General features: G+C 31.7%; 1 protein-coding gene across 1 annotated transcript; it reads left to right on the forward strand.

Annotated features, from left to right (window-relative positions):
• Nucleotides 1-2173: 2173 nt before the first annotated feature.
• LOC120332601 (ephrin-A1-like) lies at nucleotides 2174-25175 on the forward strand. Its single transcript, XM_039399880.2, has 6 exons — nucleotides 2174-2382; nucleotides 16093-16262; nucleotides 20553-20678; nucleotides 22778-22858; nucleotides 23174-23272; nucleotides 23721-25175. Exons 1-6 carry the CDS (start codon nucleotides 2282-2284, stop codon nucleotides 23981-23983), a joined length of 840 nt encoding a protein of 279 aa, XP_039255814.2. The 5' UTR covers nucleotides 2174-2281; the 3' UTR covers nucleotides 23984-25175.

Here is a 25175-nt window from a genome sequence, read left to right on the forward strand (position 1 = left end):
TAGAACTTAAATGACCAATTCCACTAGCAATATCTATTCGAGTGAAGGATTTTCTTCAAAAGAAACATTAACATTGAACAGCCTGAACTACTCCAGCTTTTAAGGAATTAATATTTCAAATTCAAAGTTTCGGACGATGAAATAGTTGTGAATTTTTTCAAAAGTGGTTGATAGTCACGGACTTTATTTTTCAAATGTCAAAACACAGTAACGACCAAGGTCATTACCGGGCTATTACCGAATTTACAAGGTTAATTGGTTTTAGTTTTGGGCTACTTGAAAAGAAATTGAGCATCAAAAATAAAATATCGTTATTTGTTGACTTTGCTGGTTTAGCTCAAATTGGAGGTATCCGCGCAGAGATGTCGATGGTTTGAAAATCAAAAACTTTTCAAATTTAAAATTTGTTACATTCATGTCTTGGGCTGTAAAAAGTTACGTCGTACTTAATGGTATTATGATCATAAATTATATAACAAATATGTACAAATGCGAGTTAGTTCGTATGAATAACAGTTGAAAGACAATAGCATTTGGTGCTGAAATTTTAATACGGGAAATGCATTCACGCAATAGTAATTATTGTACTTTCGTTTTTTAGGCAGAGATTGGTCTAAAAAATACAAACTCGAATATCTAATTTTACACATGCAATATTTGACAAGTCTACTTTGAAAAGTTAGTATGTACGTTGAAAAATTCATTTTACACTTGGTTAGTCGAGTACGTATTCAGTCGAACAATGATGTCATCTTCATGCTGAATGTTGGTCTAGTGGTCCGCCAGACCACCCACGTTGTGATAATAAGTTAAATGAGCTATACCGAACCGTAAATGTAATATTTTTATATAGAAGACGAAAATTAATTTTAGGATAATTTATGTATAAGTTTGAATGTGCGATTGTCGAAATGTAAAAATTAAAAGTGATGCAGGCTGTAATGAGACCTTGGTAAATTGATATTCTCTTTTTCTCAAGGTCGGAAACAGCGATCATTATCAATCTGTTAAGTGCCTGGAACTCGGAAAATGCATATCCAGTTTATCAAACTTTATTTCTAAGCTTTTTGTTTTCTATAAGTTACTAGACAAATTCCTTTTGTTACATCAAAGTTGCTTGATATCCTTTACTAAGAAGTCCCGCTAGATGTCATGAAAGTGTAAAATTATAGCAAAATCTGATCTGGAAATTTGATATAATTTTGTGCCTTTTTCTTTTGCAACAATTATTTGCGACTGTTTCGCTTAGGACAACAATGTAACTGACAAGGATATGGTAGAAATCATCAAAAAATTGCGTAGGAAAGATTCTAACAATATTTTTGTAAGTTGAGAATTGTAAATTTTGTATGTTTGGCTAACTTGTATTCATTCAAGCGCACTGTTAACAAATATACAAAAGAAGTGACTAAACATTGCACCGAAGACATTGCAGCGAAGACGTCAGGTTGTGTTGGAGGCATAGACAATGTAGTATTTACTCGAAACTTAATAAATTCAGTATACTTTCCCCAAAAAGGCCACTTTGTTTTATTTTAAAATACATGGTCAGTTGCTATGTACAATTTGTTTCTTGGCTTGATAAGATAAGCAAATTAGCGTGTTATTCGACTATCAGGAAAATGATCTTAAGATTATGGCATTTCTGAAATGAATAAAATAGGCTAAATATATAAATTTTTCCTGTTTCTTGGAATATTAGCTCCAATGGACACGTTTTATAATCAAAGTTAAGCTAGAACGTATTGAAAGTTATCTCTATATCACTGTTCTGTTTTGCATAAACACGCCATAAACTTCGTCTTCAATTTTTGCACTTTTCTTTTTATTTTTCAAAGAAAAGTTTACGCAGAAAGTAAAGTGTTTATATTTAGTGGCTGGCATTAAAATAAATCTGACTGATGTGACGTACGACAATGTTATTTGTTGAAAAATAATTTTTATAGCCAGAACGACAAGGAAAATTATTTTTTGTACGTTTTCACATTGATTAGTCGATAAAAGCTGATGGTTAGTAATAGTGGCAGAAAAATTAAAAATGAACTGAAATTTGATTTTTGTTATCTTTCGCGTATTCCAGTTTAGTCCAGTTCCATGTTTGATTTAAATAGGATACGTTTTAAAGGTTTTTCAAAATATGTATCACCTGATTTTTTTTTATTTTGATTTTTTTTAAGAATAAAGACTTAGCGGGTTATAACTCGATAAGTGTTAATATATACGTGTAATTCACATACTGTGAGTGATCATACTCGAAAAAACTTTAGAAAGATTGGACAAAATGGATAAACAAATTGTCATTTCTCTGTTGTCGGTTTTTGTTTTACAAGGGGCATCAGGAACTCGGCATGTAGTTTATTGGGACAAGAGCCTAATTCCAGAGTGAGTATATTGATTATTCGGTATCTAGAGTGTATTTATCGGTATTTTTTTTTGTTTCGGGATATTTTTTATTATTTTGTCGGGATATGATCACATTTATGCGGCAAAAAGCTGACTGAATGGCCGTTTAGTCTAATTACATCGTAAAATGAAATCTTGTCTGCGGCAAAGAGTTCGGTTATGTATGATATTGTAAATTGTAGTTTGCAAATATTGTCGAATTTATTCATTTTTATGTTTTGATGTATTTCCAACTGAAATACTACAAAAGCGAAAATATCTGAATCCCAAATCGTTGGCGCAAGAGGGAAAACAATAGCCGCGAACTCGTTGCTGAAAAGTTATATGTACTAACACATTAAATCACTCAACTGGAAAGTCGAGGTTTCAAAACTTGAAATTTAATAGCATCGATTGAACACAAAAGTGTATATTTCCGCCGCGGTAAAAATCAGCTTTCGATATGTTCATAAGGCATATGTCGTGTTTATGTAAAAATTTCAATTTTCTGAAATATTGCTAGGGATAGGAGAACAATACATCAAAGAACAAATTTCAGAATATCGAAAATGCTAGCAAACAGATTGCTTATATCTAAATATTCTGCGTGATCATTTTTATTATGGCGTTCGAATTTCTGTTGCACCTTTGTTGCTATAAACTACAGCAGATAAGATTTCAAAGTGGGCAAGGCGTCAGATTTTTTACCCAACTTAGGTGGGCCAGTAAGAACGACTAATCCAGCCACTAGATTGAAAACGAAAAGTGCTTGTATAAATTATTTTTGAGTCCGAGGTTTGACTGACTGCACCATTCATTATTTATCTAGTATTATCATTTATTATTTATTTTTTTCACTCAAATTCATTTAGTCGTTTGCTAATTTTTATTGAAATTCAAAATTGTCTTGGCCAAAAACAACACTCCTCAAATTCAGTTTCAGCTTAAAATAAAGTAGTGTATATTTGGGAATTAAATAGCATAATCAGTAGCATATTCTTTAAATCAGTCTGCTCGACATTTATTTTCAAATTTTCCTTATTCTAAGTTTGGAGAGCGCATCATTTTTTTTTAAATTTACGAAATCTTCACAAATTTACTATGCTGTATATACGATTTCATTCGAAAAGGGCTTTTTGAAAAACCATCAACATTATTCCATTGCTCCATACTGTAAAAGTTCTCAATGTGCAAGTAAGAAACATTTCTGATTATTATAAGAAAATATATATATATATTAATCTATCAAAACACTGCGAGCAGAAAGCAACGAAACTATTGTTTGTTGGGAAAACAACGGCCTCGCCCAGTATTGTCTAGTTTTAAAACCACATAAGCCGTATTCTTGTTTTTCTATATTTGGCCTTACCTGGAAAAATAATTGATAGTCAGATTTTCATCAAAGATTATAATTTTTAATGTTTATATTTGAATTGAGGCAACATTGTGCAAAACGAATTCTTAAAACCAAAATGTGCAAATGCAATATAAATGCAAGCACAACATGGATTTTGAAATACAACATGGAGAGTGACACAATAGCACATGTACTGTTTTGATCAAGTGTTTTCTGAGATGATTTTTCAGAATCTTTTAGATCCTTGAAATACAAGTAGCGGGTGGAACGTACTCGTAAGGCTCGTGTCGGATTAATGATTATGTTAGGCTTTGTTTTTTCTTATTGAGCTACAATCTCTACTTAATGGGATTGTGCGCTACAAATTGAATAAAATCAACTTGAGTAATTGTTAATTTTTGTCCTTTTGTCTGAGAAAGCTGTTATATATCAAACCTGGAAAACCTACATATTCAAACGAGCGGCGTCGTTTTAAAATTCTGACATCATTCGCGTTTCATCCTTAATTATTCATTATTTTTACGTTTCAAATATACCGCTAAGCTTCAATAGTTGAAGTTAAAATCTGATTTAATTTGAAAATCCATCAAATTTACCCTTGATATCACAAAACTTAGTTGAAAATGCCCTAATTCCTCAGTGTTAGATCATCTAGTACTGCAAAAATATGCTGTTTTACAAGCATGAGTGTTCCTGAGAAAGCAACATATTAAACTCACATTATACGAATGCCTTTTGTTAATGTAAACGAATATATATATATGTAAGTTATATCGGGTCGGTTTTCGTATCGGATCGGTTTTGAAAAAAAAAGATATCTTTGGTGACTACAACTACACTGACTACTATTAAGGAACAAATGTGATAATGCTTGTATTTCATATATAGGTCACACTCCCGCCTCAAATAAATAGTCTTCCGAATTTGACAAAAAAGTGATTATGCTTGTATTTCATATAGGCACTCTTTTATATTTTAATGTAGTGCACGTAAATATGCATAATCACATCTGCCTCGTTCGCAATCATTCATCATCATCAGTCTTCGCCTTTGTCCATATACAGGGCCAAAAACCCAGGCCAATTACCTGAAATATTAAGATAATTCCCTTTGGAAAAATTGCAATTAAACAACTACTAAATATGTCGGTGATTCATCTCATTATTATTACTGTCTTATTTTTAGTTCAGAATATAGTTTGGATCTTAATTAAACACCAATCAAACTACGTTAGTGCTACAATGTACAATATAATTCGTCAATGCCCTCTAAATTATCACCTCAATAAGTAATGCACCACCGACACAACCTCTTCCAATTTTATTGTGTTCGCTATAGTCCGGTTTATCAGGTATCTGAATAGCAGATATAATGGTAGTGGTTTACACTGGAAGAAATGTAAATTGCAACTCTTCAATTGGCAACTGAACCAATCAACATATATGTGTAAGGATTTTTATATGACCCCTTGACACAGAAGGCTACTCTATTTCATAAAAGTTGTTTCATCAATAGAAATCAAAAGAAACTCACCCATCCAGATGGAGAACAGATTTCTATTACACCTTGTACGAAAATGCACCACAGTGTTATGGCGTAATATTAAAATGCATAGAGTTATAAAACTACTGCGATTTAAATTAGTAGTTAGAGCTATAATCCAATATAATCCATGTCTTGCCAATCCAATAAAAGGTTTTCTCATTTTTACCGCTGATAAAATATCAAGAACAAGGAGTACTATATGAAAAATGCCGGAAACCATTAGTAGTCTAGCACCTAGAGAAAAAGAAGAATTTTTTTTTATTAAATGTTCACTCTCAATGGATATATAGTAGATTTTATATCAATAGACTATATCACACATCCTCCATAACCCTTCATTAACATCAAATCTCATTTACGTCTGAAAATACTGGTATATTTATTTAAATATGAACAGGAGGTAGGCGCCTAAGATCTCCGCTAATATTTGGGGCCCGTCGCCCATTCACCCGGAATCATTTATGTAAACTTGTGAATTTATAAGTGTAACGGTAATTTGTGACCGGGCCATCGAATTTGTCAGTTCATTTTGAAAGCTACGCGTCTTGTCGATATCTTTGCGTGTGTGATATACCCCACTGAGGCCAATAATTAGATGTTCTCTAAAATTCCCAAGGCTTCTCCACTTTATGGTTATAGAGATGAAAGGAGGTTCGCTCACAAACAGACAGACAGACATTCACACTGATAGGCGGACAGACAGACACATACATACAGCCAGACAGATAGTCAGACATACAGAATGATCTAGATCAGGGGTCACCAACCCGTTGCCCGCGGGCACCAAGTCGCCCGCGAAGACCACATGAGTCGCCCGCATGACTGTTCCAAAATAAGCATAATAACGGCGCTTGTAAGTATAAGCTAGATCAATTAATTTTTGTCATGCTATTCTTGTATAAATCGCACTTATGTCTGTATGTGGAAACTTAAACTATGTTAATTATTATTGTAACGCTCATCCTGCTTAGTATTTGACCTCAGCAATGAGACGGGTCATTCAGTATTCTCCCAATCATGACATCACAGATGTCACCTTCCACGAACCCGCGTTTTTTCTTGTCCGTTGATTTGTGAAGCAGCAATAATACAGTTATTGATTTCAAAGAAAATTGACAGAAAACCTACCATTTTCACGATGAGTGGGGGATGGATTTCCCTTTACCCCCTTGCGTATGTCTAATTTACGGGGCGATTATAGTAACGACAAAGCGGAGAGATATTTCACATTTTGTCACTATCCATTGGTCAGCGCAGTAAGGGCAGAAAAAGCTCGCCTTTTGAATCAAACAGCAACCCTATTTTCCGTGACCAGTGTTTGGTTCAAGCTATCTTTGTGAATCATTATTTTTTGACATGAAATTCACCAGGAACTAAACACGGAACACGCCTCAATGATGAAAATCTGCAAGACTCGCTCAGAGTTACCGTGTCAAGTTACACGCCGGAGTACAACACACTGGTGGAGAAGCATTAGACCAAATTTCTCCTTGTTGAAAACAAGATATTCATAATGAGTTAAATGTGTTTGTAAATTTAACAGTACAACTGTTAAATTCTTTTTATCTTATAGGCCTACGCATGGTGTTCGTAAACCTGTGGTGTGGTTTTCGAGGATATTATTGTAGTGATCACTTTGAAAAACAGTCAGTTTGAAAATGGATAGTGATTTATTTGCTACGTTGTGATAATCGTTTGATTTCCTGAAGAATTCTAAAGTTTATCAGTGTTTTTACTTGACTAAATACCAGTAATTATCATTAATTGAAGCTTAATCGAGCAAATTGACTTTTTTTTTGTGTGCATTGAACTGGTAGCCCTCGGCTTAATCTGTACTCAAAAAGTAGCCCTCGGCTTCGAAAAGGTTGGTGACCCCTGGTCTATAGAGTCTAGACGCAGACGCGACCGATGATGTCTTATTCGATGCATGCTATAATTATACGAATAATAAAAACTATAAACCGTTAAGATCTGTATACGTATGATATTTGCCTATACGAACCTTTTTAGACCATGGTTAGCATTATTATTACTTTTATGGCTTCATTACAGAAATACCGAGACAGTTACATTACTCCAAACATTTCATATAACAGAAATTTAAAAATAAAATACCAATAATGACAAATTTGAGCTTTTTTGTTTTAAATATCGCTATAACAACGATATAAAGGTAGGTAGATATCCAACATTTGTCATTATTGGATAACGCGAATACACAGAACGAAAATATCTATGAATGCTATCCCAAAAAGAATTGTATATTGGCTATCACTCGTTGTGTCATTTTTAGGATCATTATCACGCATTTGGAAGGAATTTGCCAGTGTCCAATGTCGAGAGTTTATTTAAAAGATTTACTTTCTCTCAATTAAACATTTTGCACTAAAACTTTAAAAAACCTCTTTTGTGTTGTTAGAATCGTGCGTATCCTATTTACAATTCGTGCTCGACGGGAAAGATTTGTGAATAATTCTTGATACTGATTTTGTTAATGTTGTTGTAGCTAATAGCTTCAACAATAGAGTAACCTCATGCTGGGATGTATGTGTTGTTATTGGAAAAGTAGCTGAATCTGATAAGTTGATACTTGTTGAATCAAGGATTTGTGTTTGTGTATGCCAGATTTGTTTCTTATTTCCAGCCAATCTGATATGTTATCTTGTTTTGACGAAGAATTGGTATTTTTAAAATAGAATTTTAAATTTGTAATTCCGTAGTTCAGAAATTCACCTCCCTTACGAAATGTGTGAACTAAATCACCAAAATCGTTTGTAACGCTCTTTTACGTTTAGAACTTTCATTTATATTATATCAACTAAATGGTCCACGTCAACCTTCCTGCCGTACCGCCTAATAATTCCAATATTATATTTCAAAATGCAAGGCATTGTTGGTCTGCCCTTTATTTTATGATTTTTACCTCCTATTGATGCGTGGACCAAACTTGATCCGGGGGTTGCTTACAACCCACTTATGTTAGAAAAGCTTTAATCGTTATCTTTAATCAAAACCAAATAGAGAAATCGCGTGGAAGTCAACTCTCTACTTCGCCCTGCAGAAACTTCATTGAAACCGCGTTTAACACGTATGATATCGAAAAGACATCAGTAAATTTCTAATTAATAAATTGAATTGTCTGCTTTTGAATAGCGTGCCTTTGTCATAATTATATTCGTTTAATTATGTTTCGTATTTTTGACATTTTGGGTTGATTTTGAAGTTCCACCGCGCTGTACGCAGAAATAGTTTGACATTTTACCGGTCCACAAACTAAAAATAACTTAAGAACCACTGATTACTAAATCGAATATCGGATCATCAAAATATTCAGACTTCAATTTCTAATGATAGAGGAAGAAAACGGAATATAGAAAGTTTCAGTTCATTTGCTCGAAAAAAAATAGAAAATTAGCCAAAATACTAATTTGTTGATCGCTACAAATAACAGACAAAAATGTATATTCATTGTGTCCCAAATATCATAATGGTAATAGAAAAATATTCTCTAATCTCCCCAAAGTATTTGTTTACATCAATAGAAATTTGAGATCGAGTTACCAATTCCCGACATAATTGGCTGTTAAATTGCTGTTGGTTTGAAAGATACTGATGGCTAGCCTTAACTTCTTGAAGAAAACCAATGATAAATAAAAACTCAAGATATGCTACTTCTATTTGTAGTATTACTCGCAAATTTACGTTGGTTCTGTTTCGATGATATCACAAGTCGATTGCCCTAACTTTGACTCCCGTGGGTTTCTCTTCATAACGGAGAAACAAACTGTCATTCGGTAGTCAACATTCAGTCTTGGCATGATATAATTTTAGCGAGGTATGTTATCGAGAAAATGCTTGTTATTTCTGTATGATTTTGCTTTCAACAAGACTTGCTTGGCGTCCCTCCGTAGAAGATATAAAAAGTTTGTTTTCAATTATTTTTTTACGTTTTTAAATAAAATGTCTATGTACAACCGAAGATATTCTATGCTCCCAACAACCAATCGTTCAAACGTCTTTATTGTCTTTTTTTATATTGTTAAGTCTTCAGATTATATCGAAATAGAAAATTCATTAGGGCTTCCAATTTGTAACGGTGAATGTAAACCGTCATTTGATATGATAAACGATCTTCAACACGGTGGTCTGATGTCTTTGTCAGTCAATTTTCCTAAATATGATCCTCATAAGAATTACCATTATCTAAATTCTAAACCATTTTTCTCTGCTACTAGTAGTATGATACCGCGACTTAGAGGTATCATTCCGTTTCCATGACGACTTATTTAAACAATTACGTATTTTATACGCCCATCAGATCAGGAATTTTTTCAAATGAATTTTTTTTATAATTAGTGATAAAATACATTGTGAAAATGCATCTGAAGTATGTAATCTACTTGTATTGGTGTCAGAAGTAACAACGGTGTCTGCTATAAACTCGTGAAATGCAATCTTCATGTCGTGCAACCTTGTGTTCTCATTTCATTACCTGTTTTTTACTTATTATTATCATTATCAATTATTATTGACGTTAGCAGGAATACACCTTAAATTTTCTGTACCGCCAAGCATCGGACTGAGATTTATAATTCCAGAATTTCCACACGCAATTTGTAAAATGATTGAAATTCATTAATGACCGATAAAAATCACTTTGCATTTGAGGACTGGTGGACAACAACTACCTCTCTTACCATTGCTATATAAAAATACTTTTGGTAAACAGGGTATTTTTATTATAAATATTTAAGCGGTATGATATTAGCAGAACGTCAAAGCTAATATTTATGATACGATCATCTTTATTTCACCAGAAGTTGTTTGTGTGAAATACTGTTATTTATATGTTCTCGTTGGGACAGCATTTTTCTTTATTTCACCGATTTTCTCGCTTAGAAATTCAAATGCATCAAATCGATATCAATTTTGTTAAGTTCGGAAACGTAATGATTCTTGTTGATAGTCAGTGATTGTTTATTTCAGAGAGTCATCTAAAATTTATAGGATAGGTTATGCTCTGGTTATATGTGTTTCACTAGAGAAAAAGCTTATAAAAGGGTTGTTTATCACGGCGTTCGCGCTCGATCCGTATTTGTGTAAATTGTTTGTAAAACTTGGTAATATGAAATGATTTTGATGTAATAAATATATTCATGCGATGAATATACAGTATTCAAACTTTTCGATTTAAAATATTTCGCCCAAAATCATGCGAGAAATATTACTCAGACTTCCAACGCCAGTCGTCATAACGGCTCTTGGCGTTCTTATTGGACACGAAATGGACCCATGTATCGTTCTGTTATTATGCTATTGTGGTTGTTTCTGGTATTTTTTTTTCGTTGTTACCGTATTTGAAATGTTAAAAGGTTAAAGATTGTATTTTTCGCTAGAAAGCTATTATTTTTATTTATTTCAAAACTTTGTATGGACTCTATGTGATTCGCTTTCACATCGAAATTTTGTTGGAAATTATTACAAATTATTTGTAGCAGTTCTCCGCCCTCTCTTTTGCATAGCGTCTCGCGGACAGGGCATATTGGTTTTTCATAGCAGCAAGTTTCATTTTTATATATACTGGCAATCAAGTATTGTTTAAATAAAAACGAAAGCCTTAATGTTATCAAATGCATGCTCAAATACATACCAACCGTTCCTATTGCTATATAATATGATTATTTTGATTAGCTAATTCCTTTGCGTAATGTACTATTACGCAGATTGAGACGACTTGTATATAAAAATACACAAATTCGAAAAAAATGATTTAAAAAGAGGATTGTGAATAGATGAACAAATGAGCCATTCGTTCATTTTATTAGCTTATGATTGGGCACCATATGTTGTTTATCAAAGTAAGTTGAGTAAATGACCAAATAATGAGTTACGCAACCCGGTTGTCACGGTATACATTCATATATAATCACCCCCTGTTTTTCTTCAGAAGAGATTAGCTAGAAATGGAAGCGATAAATAGGTCATTCCGGGTTAAAAATAATCTTGTGAAGTGGATTATTAAAAGAAGTTCCATAATAGGATAACTATTTTGGAAAACGATCGGTAATGTTAAATTGATACAATTTTTCGCTTTAATATTGGCAGAATGCAAACCCTTCCATTACCCAGAGAAATGTGTATATGTGTGCTTTCATCCGAATATACAAGATAAAGATTTACTCATACTAATTTAAGTACCGCAGTACTTCGCCAGACACACTACTAAAACGGTTCCTTCCATATTACATTAGATTCGCATAATATTCAACGATTCGCTGAATGTTGGCAGATTTGAAATTAGCTAATAATGAGAAAATAGGATTAAATTTCAAGATAGGAAATCTTTGTATTTTGACCCCCAAATGTCGACTATGTCATGGGAAACGTATATTTAATTGATCTTCGATATAGTTTTAGAGCCGAAGATTTTATTTATATCCGACAGTCAATATACTTAACTACTTTTTCCGGAATTAACAACTTTTTTCTCTCAAACGTTTTTCATTACGTAATTCATCTAAATATAGTATTCTACATAATTAAATTTATTCCATTTTGACACAAATTTTTTCCAAAAGAATAAATAAAACATATGCTGCACATGTGTTGAGCCAGTCAACCCCTGTCCAATTTCACACCGAAGGCCTACGTTCTCTATTTCACAAAATTTTTGACTAAAATTGACATATGAAGTGTATCGGTAATTAATCATTCCTCTGTGAGAAACCACCGGTGTATGATGTTAAATAACTCCTGGGAATATGTAAGTATGTTTTCATGCTCCAATTCATAAACCAGATGGAAAATGAAATGACACATATGAAATATTTCAAATCGTTGCCATTCATTCGAACAAAAATCGTACCGAAATTTTAACAAGAAATTACCAATATTGCTGAATATTATAAAGAAATGATATATAAAGTCATTGGGCTCAAATTCAAGTTTATCCTTCGATTCAAAAAATTGAGAAATCTCAAATGACAATTATACTAAATCGTCCATGACACAACACACAAAAAATAACTTCTATAATTGTTTTATTATGCATATTAGCATTCGATATTTTCATGGATGTTTTATAAATTTAATTCTCATAATTCATTTTTACATTATTCTGTAATATTTGTACTTTTAAAACGGCATCCTTTGTATACAATGAATAAACCTAAAAATCTGAGAAAAAATATATAGTTCAGCAAGTATTACATCGAATTTTGAGCAATTTACCGTAAAGTTCGAAACGCAACGCTTGACCTACATGACAAGAGTCCCGGATTTGTTTTTCTGCTTCATTGAAAATTTGATATTTTTAGCAGACACTGTACATTAGTTACAAAACCAATGCGTTTACAGCCAGGTTATATATTTTATGTACATTCAGCTGGTAATAGAATCAATAAAGTACGATCCGAACGACTGTGCTATATGTGCCTTGTTGCGATAGACAAATCTTGATTTATATTATCACTGATAACTAACTATTAGGTATACATTTACATGACATTTGGGTGAACATAAACAAGTATCATTTAGATATGTCTTAAGAAAAATTCTTTCCGAATGAACTCGAGTTTTGAAACTATTTTTGTTCCATGTCTGTCAAATGTTTTTAGCATGTTAGCAGATGTCTTGGGAAACAGGAAATATTTCTGAAAGACTACACGACTCTAAGTAAAATTCCCCTTTGACTAAAACCAACAACTGCGCTGCCAATAAGAGAAAATAAATTCGAGTTCATTTCCCCAAAGTATAGTATTACAATAAATCAATTTCGATTTTGTTTCCCAAATAACTCCATTTTCGGACCCAATACTTTCATTTGAACAGAAGAGATTTTAATTTTACGGCCAATTACGGTCATACTGACATTTTTATATGACAATAAAATTCACTATTAACCACGTACATTTTACTGCACTCAGCAAAATGCTTAGTTAAAATGAATTTTTAAATCTTTTCTCTCGGATGCTTGAAAAAAAAACAAGTACATATTCAGGCTCGGAAGTTTTGTGACAATTGGACCTGTTTCACCCAAGAACAGACAAATTCAGTAGAAACTAATACATAAGTTTCATACATTCTAGCCGTTGTTTGTACAAATTCAAATTTAGAGGAAGTATTTTCAACTTTCATGCCATTTCATCTTTAATGCTATTTTTTTTTTACTTAGCCGAGTACGGCCACCGATAAATTGTGCCGTCAAAGTGCGGTTTATATCCACGGCCATATTTGGCCTAAATAATTTAGACTATGTGTAATGAACGAAAGTTATACTGTGTTATCTCAACCTGCTAATGTACCGTGATGCTTTTGTGAAGACTGAGAAGTCATTAAAGTCATTAATCTCAATTATTGTAAGAATTAGTGAGGTTCAGACGATCTTGTTTCACTCCTACTTTTGAGTAAAGTGTGCTTTGTCTGGGGCAAATCCGTCTACAGCACGATAATTCTGATAGGGCTTTATTTGGATTTGAACGCAGAAATTTTGAATGTAAAAGGACATATTATTGTAAACTTTTCACATTGCTAATGCTAATCCAGAAGAAAGAATTGTTTATCGTTGTCCGCCAAAAAACGAACTAATCTAGACACGATTGACCACTGAGATACACAATACATACTCTTTTCCTGATATCTACATGTACGACTTTAATAAATGATTGGACTATACAAACATTTCAGATACAAATCACTAGATATTTCAGATAACATTGACGTAAATGTAAAGCAGGTCTAATCAAGCTTAAACCTCAATTTATTATCTTCCATAACTTCGGTTTGAAATTCATGAATCAATACTAATTAAAATAGGCAACATAGATTACAATATCGCAGAAAGTAAGTCTGATATAGGGTTAGGAATGCATATGAATTGTGATGAGTATCAATTCTTCATGTCTAGCATGTACAAAAGGAATTTACACTCAGTACTGGAACGAATTTATGACCTTCTTCCGCCTTGGGCACTTATGTTATCTAGAATTGCAATGTCAGGAATTGACTTACCTTTAAATATAAGAGTGGTGAACTAATGGAGTTGTTCTGAAACGAAATATTTTAAACGAATACTACTGAACTATTTGTAAATTCACAAACGATTGGGATAGATTAAACCATTAACGCCACTTTCATAAGCAAAAAAATTGGGGAAAAATGAAAAGACATCACTTTCATTTAATTTAATTAATTTTATCAGAACATCTTACTTGAGAACAATTCCCATTTGCACCATAACGCTTGAACATGATTTTGCATTTTTTCTTCAGAAAAAATAAAATAAAATGAATAGTTGTCTTATTGAAAATATGAATAGAAATATTTATTTGTACCTGTAATTCGTTAATGATTGAAAGTTTGATCCAATGTGCATCCCCAATTCATTTTAAAACAAAGGGAAAATACCAAGCTTCCACATGCATCAATGCTGACGCACTTGTTATCAAACAAATAGCTCAAGTAATAAACATGTTTTTATTTTTAGCAACTGAGATTAGTCATAAAAACAAGTCTGCACGAGTTTTTAGTTAGTCCGAAGAGAACTGTTGAGAAAAAAAAAATTGCGGCTTGGTTAATAGGCTGCTGTTCTTGACAAACATTCTGAATACAAGTTGAGTACAATTGGACTCGACTCAAGCTCATGAATCCAGAAAATACAATTGGGAATATCAGAAAGTGCGATTCCAATTTTCGTATCCGGACAAATTACAATTTTGACTCCAATTTCATAATGTTTAAAAACAAAATCCGGATTATTACAAACAATACTAGCAAAAAGGTTAGGCGCCCCCACTTCCCATCCTTGCGGTCGCATACACAGTTCAGATATTAGATGATCCACTCTATTTAAAAAAAAGCTTGGGAGTCTTATATATCAAGTTAATAAATAGAATTATTAATCCGCTATCCGTGACTCTCTCTTATCATTATGGAAAAATGAAAAAATATATTAGAATAAACAAGACAAATTATAGTTTGATTTTTCCCGGAACAGAAGAAATAAAAAAGTACTCACGAGAGGGATTTAATAATGTAGAGGTTAACATGTTGGACATATAATAAACAGGATGGTAAGCTTGATAAATAAACAAAATAAACTGCACAAAATACAATTAGAAAAAGAATTATCAGGGAAAATGTAATAACAAAACGTTTTTCCTCGATTTGAAAAAATATAGATTTTTTTCAAAAATAGTCTGTATATTCAATTTATGTCGTAAGTGCATTGTGTCTACTCGAGAGAAAGTAATTGATTTCGCCATTGCTAATCTGTCTTCCAGAAATTGATTAAGCCTCGGTTTCTGAGTAATGATCATAGTGTTATACTGTAACCTGTAAACTGCATTCATCAAAAATAAAAATGAGTAACGACTCTTTGGTCACAAATTTAAGAACACTAATTATGCATTAGTTGCCAAGTAAGCGATGCCAAGTAAGCATAAAATAGCGATATCTGACTGAAATGTTTATTAAAATCTGACTTTCCTGTGCGTTTCAACAAAATGGCGGTTTTTCACCACAAACGTGTAAATACTTTTCTTGATTAAATGTAAATAAAACAGGGTCAGAGAATTTAAGAATAGTTTTGGTACTATAAAACTGTACTATATATTGTATATAAAATTGCTTATTTTTACAAGGAATCGTTATGAAATTGTATTTATCCGATTCTTATATATATATCTTTCCTAACTTTTAAATTTGTGATATACAAAATATTTGAATTATTTTATTTGAAAATTATAGAAAACTTCATCATTTATAAGTATAATTTTTTTGAATTCTAATAGTTGTTTGATTATATTCAGATTATCCATAAAAGATGGACTTGATATCACTGTAGAAATAAACGATTGGATGGATTTATTGTGTCCGTACACAGTTACTCGTGATAGTATCTGGAGATCGAATGAAAGAGAATCATTTCTGCATCTGTATAACGTAACAAAGGAAGCTTACATGAACTGCGATACACGAGGTATGTAAACCTAAAAAACGTGCTTTACTATATTACATTATACGTTTTGGAATTATCGGCTATCTATAAACAAGGTTTTGTCGCGCCTCTGATAACACCCTACAAGCGAGAAAGTATTATGTTAAGCTTTGAACCAAACCTGTTCAAAAGTTCAACAAGGCTTAACATTAATCTGCTTGTACTGGATTTGATGTTATCTATTCATCAACGAATATAGCTACACCCAGGATGATAATAAAAAAAAAAATTGTGACTAAATAAATTTCACAAAAAGATCATCATTTTTGTCTTATGTCTTTCATGCGTAATAATGTGTTGCAATCTTTGATCGCGTCTACCATATGTTTATTATGCTGTTAGAAGATTAGCATGAGATAGTAAATTGATAATTCCATCACGTTTCTAAAGAAAATTTTAATAAAATATAATTTTTCCCTAATTAAAACTCGTGTTGTTGAATAACAAAATTTTGGACCTTGTCCATGTTTTAACCTGAGGCAGTTTCGAATCTTGTTGACAGTGTCATGATATATTGATGAATAAACAGATTAAATATTCCGAACAATTACACCCAAAGTCTCGTGTCATATACGAAATCTGATAATCAGATATAAAAAAAATTACAAATATTCGACGATGATTCTGTTTTGAGTACATTCAGATAAAAAAAAAAACTCGATCAAAATTATTACAGTATATATATAATATCATATTTTAAACAAATAATTATGCACAATTCCATTTATTTTAAAATTTCAATTTAATATACAAATATTACAAAATACTTTGATAATCACTTCTACAATCATATATTGTTTAATTAAAATGAAGAAATTTTCATTCTAATATCTGTAAAATAAAACAAAACTAAAGCATATTACATTTTACCAACGTTATAAAACAATACTGAAGTTTCTAAAAGTTTCGTCGTATGGGCAAGATGTCAACAGATGTTGGAAGTTTTATTTACAATCTCATTCTACTGTCTTACCACATGAGTAATAAACTAAATATAGGCAATGCTGAATCAGAATGATTCTTCTCCATTCAAACTTATCTCTTTTTGTTTATCATTTTCAAACGATAAACTCTGCTGGCAACAATTCCGCAAAACAATGGTTTCAGTAGAGTCCACGTATAGTTTTCCGTTACTTTTTGGTCGGTTCGTGGTTTTTCTCTGTAGTGAAGTGACAAATTAATGTTTTGATTTGTTGTTCAAAACGTTGCCAAGTCTTACCGTCTTACTACGGTTTTTGTGAAAATATTAAACACCCTGGCCTGGATTTACATAAATCTAAGTTTTTTAGTTCTGTCATTTTCAAGGAACGGAAGAAGCTCTTACATTTTCCTAATTTTTTTTCAGCACCGAGAAAATTTTTTGTGCCTGTGTATTAATTATATATATATATATATATAAAAGGTGAATTCTCTTCCACATGATAGAAAAAGGCAAATTTTTGTAAATTTGTGAAGATTATCATATACCACAAAATAAAATACAGTGAAATCTCACAAGTGATTTAGCATCATTAACTATCACAACAGCAATGGAACTAATTTGAGGGCGACCTGATAAGAAAATATCACATATTTCGCAAAATGCACCGATTTGTTATTGTTTATTCATTGATATTGTACTTTTGAAAATTATCAGGAAATCCTTATCCGTTTTGGTGCATGTAATACCGATTATTTAAATTTCTTCTAATTTACATATAATAATTTTATTTGTTTCAACAAAAAATAAACTTATATCTAACCTAAGCGTGTAACACGATTGTTATGGTTTTTCTCTGAAGTTTTCGATAAACAAGCTTCATGGTTAATATTTGCAACGTTACTTTTTTACATAATATCGGATTTTTGCATTGTTTCATAATAAAAAGTAAAAACTAAAGTTGATTTGTGTATTTTGGGCACGATGGTAAATTGAAAAAATCTAAATAATAGAATATCAGATAATATATACATATATAATGGATGAAATGCATATTCACTGAAACCATGGAAAAATATGTCTTGGAATTGTAAAATCTAAAAATAGACATCGGCTCATTGCAGAATTTTTGCAGAACGTCTCCCGCTTGGTATAATTTCCGTAGTTTTCCGTAACTTTATGGTTTAGTCACGTGTCGATCTGGGCAGATTACAGTAAACAAACTTATGTTTATTTTATCGCATTAAATTGATAGCAAACCGGGATCAATCAGGGATATGAAAACACAAAACTATGTTGCATTAGGTGTCGAGTTTATAAAACTTTTTTGGATCGGGTTTATGATTACAACAAAAAAAAATTTTTTTTGCATGGTATTATATCATTTATTCAATTCGAAAGATATAGACAGAAAGGTATACTATAGTCACACATATCGTCGTCTCTAACATTAATATGCCCAACAAGTCGACTTTGATTGATTGTTGATAAATAATTATTTAATTTTATTTTGGTTGAATTTATTTTGAAATCTTAGTAAACTTGGTTTTGCATTTCCAATTAAAAAATAGTCGGTAGTAATAAACATAACGACATATGTTTAATGTCGGTTTTCCAATTACTGAGAAGATCATCATACATATATACATAATTGTATATTTTTATGTGTATCTTGGTATTTACATGTTATTTTTATATTAATGATTTATTTATTTGAAACATGTTTTCTGATAAAATCTCGTGTTTGCTGAAACTAGCTATGCAATGCAATTTAGTTCATTAAGTGTTTGCAATAAAAAAAATAAAAAATCATCATAAATATATTTGATTCAAGTTTTAAATTCAGTTAGGAATCAATGCTTTAATACTTGAAAAACACAGCTATCATTAAAACATTTCATCACGAATGCAGCAGCATAGTAATATCTCATAACTCTTCAAAATCAAAGACGAAGGGAATCTTGCCGTATGATGATGTAATAAACATCTATATCAAAATGTTTGAGCATGAGCTTTTCTCGTTCTTGCGTAGCGTGGATTACCCAGCGGCTCCTCAAACTTTTCGTGCGCGCAAAATTATCAGAGAAAAAAATCACTGATTTTACTTTGAAATACTAAAAAAATCACTCATGTTCACTGAACTCGGTTCAGCAGATGAACAAACTGCAGCTAGAGAAATTGCAGCAAGAAGTGCCTACCTCTGCGAGAGTTTCGTAACGATAGAAACAGACACTAAGTAACAGAGGGTCAACGACATAGAAACCAAAATAAATTTATTGATTCATATACACAGCTTTAAGAAAATAAACAATAATACATTTATAATTAATACAATATTTCAAATATTCAATCCTATATAAGATATGTTCAACACGATTCTGTTCATTTTTTGGGCGCACTTAGCAGATACCCTTTGGGAATATAATAAAGAACATGTCACCTTTCAATCGTAGATATATATTTAGATCTCTCGAAATTGAATCGAAGCAGAAGTGTGATTTAACCAGACCACTGCTGGGCCTTGAGTGCGAATGATTCCCCTTTCAAAATATCAGCAAAATATGAAAATTATTTGTTAAATCAATCATAGTAGTTTAGTAAAAACTTGAAATAGCAATAACAAGAAAATTAAATAATATTTTATTTAAATGATACGGTTTTGCAATAACAATGTAAATAATTTCTGCGAAGTCAAAAGGTAGTATTTGGTGGTATTTCAGACTAATATGATAAACAAAAACAAGTCTAAAAAATTCCACGAATGCTTGGATTATAGCAAAAAGCCACAAAACCCATCTTTATCGATAAATATCTTGTTTATAAAAATCGTAATATGTTAGGCAATCTTATGTAAAGTTCTTATTGTGCAGGCAAAAAATAAAAATTCAAATAGCATTTACTAATATGAGTAAAATTTAAACTTTAATCTAAGAATTCGGACATAACTTTTGATGCCAATTGACAAAAATGAGAAAAATTTCCATACGACGTCCATTTTGTATTCAAAAGCAAAGTACTTTACGGTAGCATATCCAGAAATATTACAAGAAAACATGCAAATTCTTTCTAATAAAACTCGAAATATTCATTAAAATGTAAAAGAGTTGTCCAAAAAAATACGAAGCGATAGGAAATTATTCAATTTGTTAAATATATGTTTATTGTTTAATTAAAAAAACGTTACAGTATGAAAACGGTTTTAATTTGGCACGTATATGCCTTGCGCTGCATAGTAATAATATGTAGATGATTTTTTCATTTGTAATAACCCACCAGTCAAATTGTTTTTTCTTGTTCCAAATAATTTCAAAATGTTTAAAATAATATATTTTTATGTTATTATGTATTTACAGGCGGTATTCGCCTCCAATCATGTGACGATCCATATACAGAGAAGAAATTGACAACGAAATTTCAAGAACGAAGTCCATATCCGTTTGGATTTACATTCAGACCTGGAGCAACATATTATTATATTTGTGAGTGTCGAAAATTGTTGCAAGCATAATAATTTTATGTTTATTTAGCCTTTTTCAAATATAACAACAACGAAAAATTTCTGGTAATTAGAATTTTTTATATAATGGAGAATAACACGTTAATGGTGTCTTAATATTTTGGGGATTTACCCAAATCTCCCTAGTTTCCAGAAGTGAAAAGGTCACTAATAAATATGAATTGTAACAATAGTCTACGCATTTAAATCCTTCACAAACAATCAATTTCCAAAAAATGAAATATTCATTTTCCGTAAATGAAACAAATACAAATAAATATACAGTTTGACGGATATAAACAAAGATTGAGACGTTCATACTTTTTTTCTTCATTTTTTGTATTTTGTAAAAATGACAACGGCGACAAATAGAAAACGTTATACAAGACATGTTGCTCATTTCACCTATCCCGATTACACAAAGCAAACCGTACTCACCTCACCTTACTTATCAAATTTTAAAATATTCAAGGGTAGACAAATATGTGGGTAATAAAATGTAAACATTGATTCCAAACTTTTATATCAGATAAAGACAATTGAACTCATCAAATTATCGGTGTTCAAATACTTGAAATACTCACTCAAGATATCGGTTGTATTTATTTTTGTTTATTTAATTACATTCTTGAATATAGAATATTTCCTTGCATATGAAATACCGGAATAGGGTGGGTATGTTTAGTTATACACTTAAGATTAAATAGTATCATTGCATTGGTTATAAAGTCGATATTGACACGTGACCTGAGGTTCACTCAGAAAAAGTTTGAACTGGGATATATTAAAACTCATATGTTGCTTCCAAACGTGGAAAACTTTATCCTAAGATAAAATACCTAAAATATTTCAAAGAAAATGTATTTATTCTGAATTGAATAGTAGGATTTGTCCAATATTATCCGTTCTAAAACCTCAAGGAAAAACAAAGATATATTGGCGCAAATATAGCCATTGCCAAAATGATTAATATGATTGCACGATTGATGATCCCTCAAACTCTTACTAAAATATAATATTTGAAAAAATTGTCAGCCGTGGATCTAAAGTAAATCAGCAATATGTTCAAATTTACCTACAAAACGCTTTGAGAATATACTGTATAAAATTTCATATACTAAACCATTATAAGAAATTAACTTTTGTGTGAAATTGCACGAAATAAAAAGAATTAGTATAGTGCTTGTGCAAAGGGCGTGAAGTGAAGATGGATTGACGAACATTTTATTTACGTTGGTAAATCTGTTTTCGCTATTCAAGTGTTTACTTTACAATTAACGATAGACAGAAATCTTCGTTCCCAAAAGTGTGATTTCTTTTATACTCGTTTATAATAAATTTTTAAGTGCTTGTTCTCCTCTCATTCTCTCGTTGAGATTGCTTGTAATGAATTGATCTAGTATACGTATGGTCCTGGGATTATTTACCCCTTTACGGGATAATCATACTTGACACAAACTCCGCTTAACAACTAAAGAATTTATGTTTGTTTTCTTCTTCGAACTCGTTCATTTCACGATTTGTTTAAGCGGGGGTGCTGCAATCTATTTTGGACAGTGAATATATTTGTGATTTGTGCAATACAAAACAATTCTCTATACAAAAAAAAAAAAACTAAAAGAGAAATTCATTGTGAGGGCTCAAGGCCTTTGATTACCCAGTTTCGCAAGTATCAGGCATGAGAAATTTAATATTCAAAAACGCAATCTTGATTAAGTTTGTTTGTTTGCATTTCCTGCTATCTTGTGCAACAGATGATTAAATTTGAAAATGAAGAGACAAAATACATAAATGATAGCTCATATAATTTGAATAAAAGCTTTCGTGGTGAACTGTTTAGTTCATATTTTTATTGGATGTATATATATATCTCGATAAATGTGCAATCATCATGTTTTACTAGACCGCTAACATATAAATAATTGTTTAAGTTTATTTACATTCGATTATTGCCAAAATTATCAGATTTTCGGGTAAGGTTTCACCTTAAGCAAAACGCTATAAAAGTCTTATTATGGCATTAGAAGAGAATTTAAATTCTTAGTTCTGGTTTCAATGTTTTTTTTTTTATTACTATTACAGCTAAACCTCTTTACGACAGTAGCATTGGATGTACTCAAGATACGTTAAAAATGAGAGTAAACGTAAATAGAAAAGGAACAGGTGAGTTACAACCAGGGACATGTTCATGTAATAATTTCATCGTTGTTGTTGCTCTTGATCTTAGATAAAATCTTAAATAAAAATTCTACTGGGCAATTCTAATCGGGTTTGGAATACGATTGAGTTTTTATTGAGCAACCAAGAATAGTTTACCATTCTATTCATTTGAAATCAATTATTCAGGACATATATATACTTTTTATTTAACTTTCGGATTAAAATTATATCTAAGTACTGATCCTAGGAAATTCCTGAAAATACCAATACCTTCAAATAAATTATTAAAGTATATTAATAATCTCCTTTCATTTTCAGGATCAACAAGAAGAAACAATGAAAATAAGAAAACATATCACATAATGCCGTCATCAGAAGAAAGTGCAACAATTCCTGGAAATGTTGAAGATATAACAGGTGAAATAGTCACTAAGGCAATTAAGATTCTATAGTTTTGCTAGAGAACAGTGAATATGTTTAATGAAACTCGTTTAATTAAGCAGTTTGATGAATGACTGCTATTTAGAGCAAAGAGAGATTCTATTCGCTTAGTAGAGAGTATTGATATAATTTCACGTATTTCACACGGAAGATATTAAATAGGTGTTTCCCTGTTTCAGACATGAGTTACAATTTCTCACTTTGGGATTGAGTTTGTGGGCCGAGTTTGACAAATAGTTTCGTTGAGCAGGGATCTAATCCGTGTTCTTCAACGTGTGGTGTTAATCATTAGGCCTTTGTGCTAACACGATGTGTTTTGTTACCATATTCAACAAATATACGTCTTTAATAGAATATGTTCGACGTGATTGCATACATATATAAAGTTCGCTAAGTATTTCTAAATTTTTATTTCTAATCTTAGGGGATCAAAGGAGGAAAGAAAAACGCCACCACCATCATCCAAGATTTCAGAGCCAAACAACGACGTCCGCTCCCAAAATTGCTATAAGAATTGTGACGTCACAACGGGAGGCCGTATCGGGTTCGGTCCGCTCAGATGGATCAGAAAATTATGGTTATTCAGCAACACGCTCAACAAGAACAACGAACTACATGTTGCTCACGATAGTAGTATGCTGCACATACTTACATACTTTCTTTGATAAGTTTGGATCAAATTTATAGTTAATACTGATGATTGGAGGTTTATCAATGTTAATATGGTATACTGTACCATATTATTGACGAATATGGTCAAAACGCATCGAGGTAAAGCTTAAACGCCGGAATGCCTTCTAATGCTTTTCTAGCCTAAACTCGGTGACAAAGCGCATGTCGGAAGATGCCATCAATATTGACAAAAGTCTGTTCCATGAAAATGTGGTAATACTGGCTTAGAATAGAGTTTATCAAGAATCATTGCCAATCGAACAAAATTTCACAGAATTGAGATTTTGCCAAGTTTGCGATAGAATATAGCTGCCTGCGCTAGTAATAAGTGGAATAGACATTTGTTGTTACAAACTCTTAACTCTATTTAGTTCAAGTCACCACTCGCCCCAGGTCACATGTATAGAGACCGTGGTATGAGATATAAAAAAATCTATTGTGATTGAGTATGCCGTAGATATTAAGTCCGCTAAAGACATGTCTGTAGAATTACCATGCAGACTTCATTTTCTAGTTGAGAAGCATGCGAATAAAGGTTGCAATCCATTGGGACTAATTACCGAAAAAAACTCTTACCCTTCTTAATAATTTTTGACAATCTCTACAATTGATTTTCTGTCCAATTCAATTTTCTAATAAGTCAATTAGGTTTTATTTCTCAAATTCCCATATATTTTATGATTTTGAGTAAATCAATATACTCCAACAAAATTGTTATTGAAGATCGTTTCCACAAAGTTTTATAAAATGTTTTAAGCTGATTTTGTAAGGTACGAGCGAGCCAAACGTTCTGTATGTTGTCATTCACCATAGTAAGTCATTTCTATATTATTCCTAATTACTTTTAATATTCAAGTTTGTGCTGTTGTTTATTTTTTTCCCCCGCTTACGTTGGCGAAGTTACTTCTTGAATTCAGACAGCATTTTATTCCCTTTGTTATTTTTTGTGTGGTTGCGTTTACGAAATAAACTGTTACATGTGTCAAATCGTGTTCCGCTATATTTTAAACGTAGTAGAAAGATCCAAATCTCCTTGTTATGCAAAAGAAATAAATGGAAGTCTTAATTTAGCTAAATGAGAACAACCGTATATTGTCCATCTGTATCCTTGCTTTTGGAAAAATGCTGAACGCGTCAATGCACAAACAATTAGCTGCCTGTCATTAATTTGCAATCAGACACGACATCAACAACTGAAGTATAAATA

The sequence above is a fragment of the Styela clava genome, chromosome 13 (genome assembly GCF_964204865.1).
Source record: "Styela clava chromosome 13, kaStyClav1.hap1.2, whole genome shotgun sequence".
Classification (NCBI taxonomy): Eukaryota; Metazoa; Chordata; class Ascidiacea; order Stolidobranchia; family Styelidae; genus Styela; species Styela clava.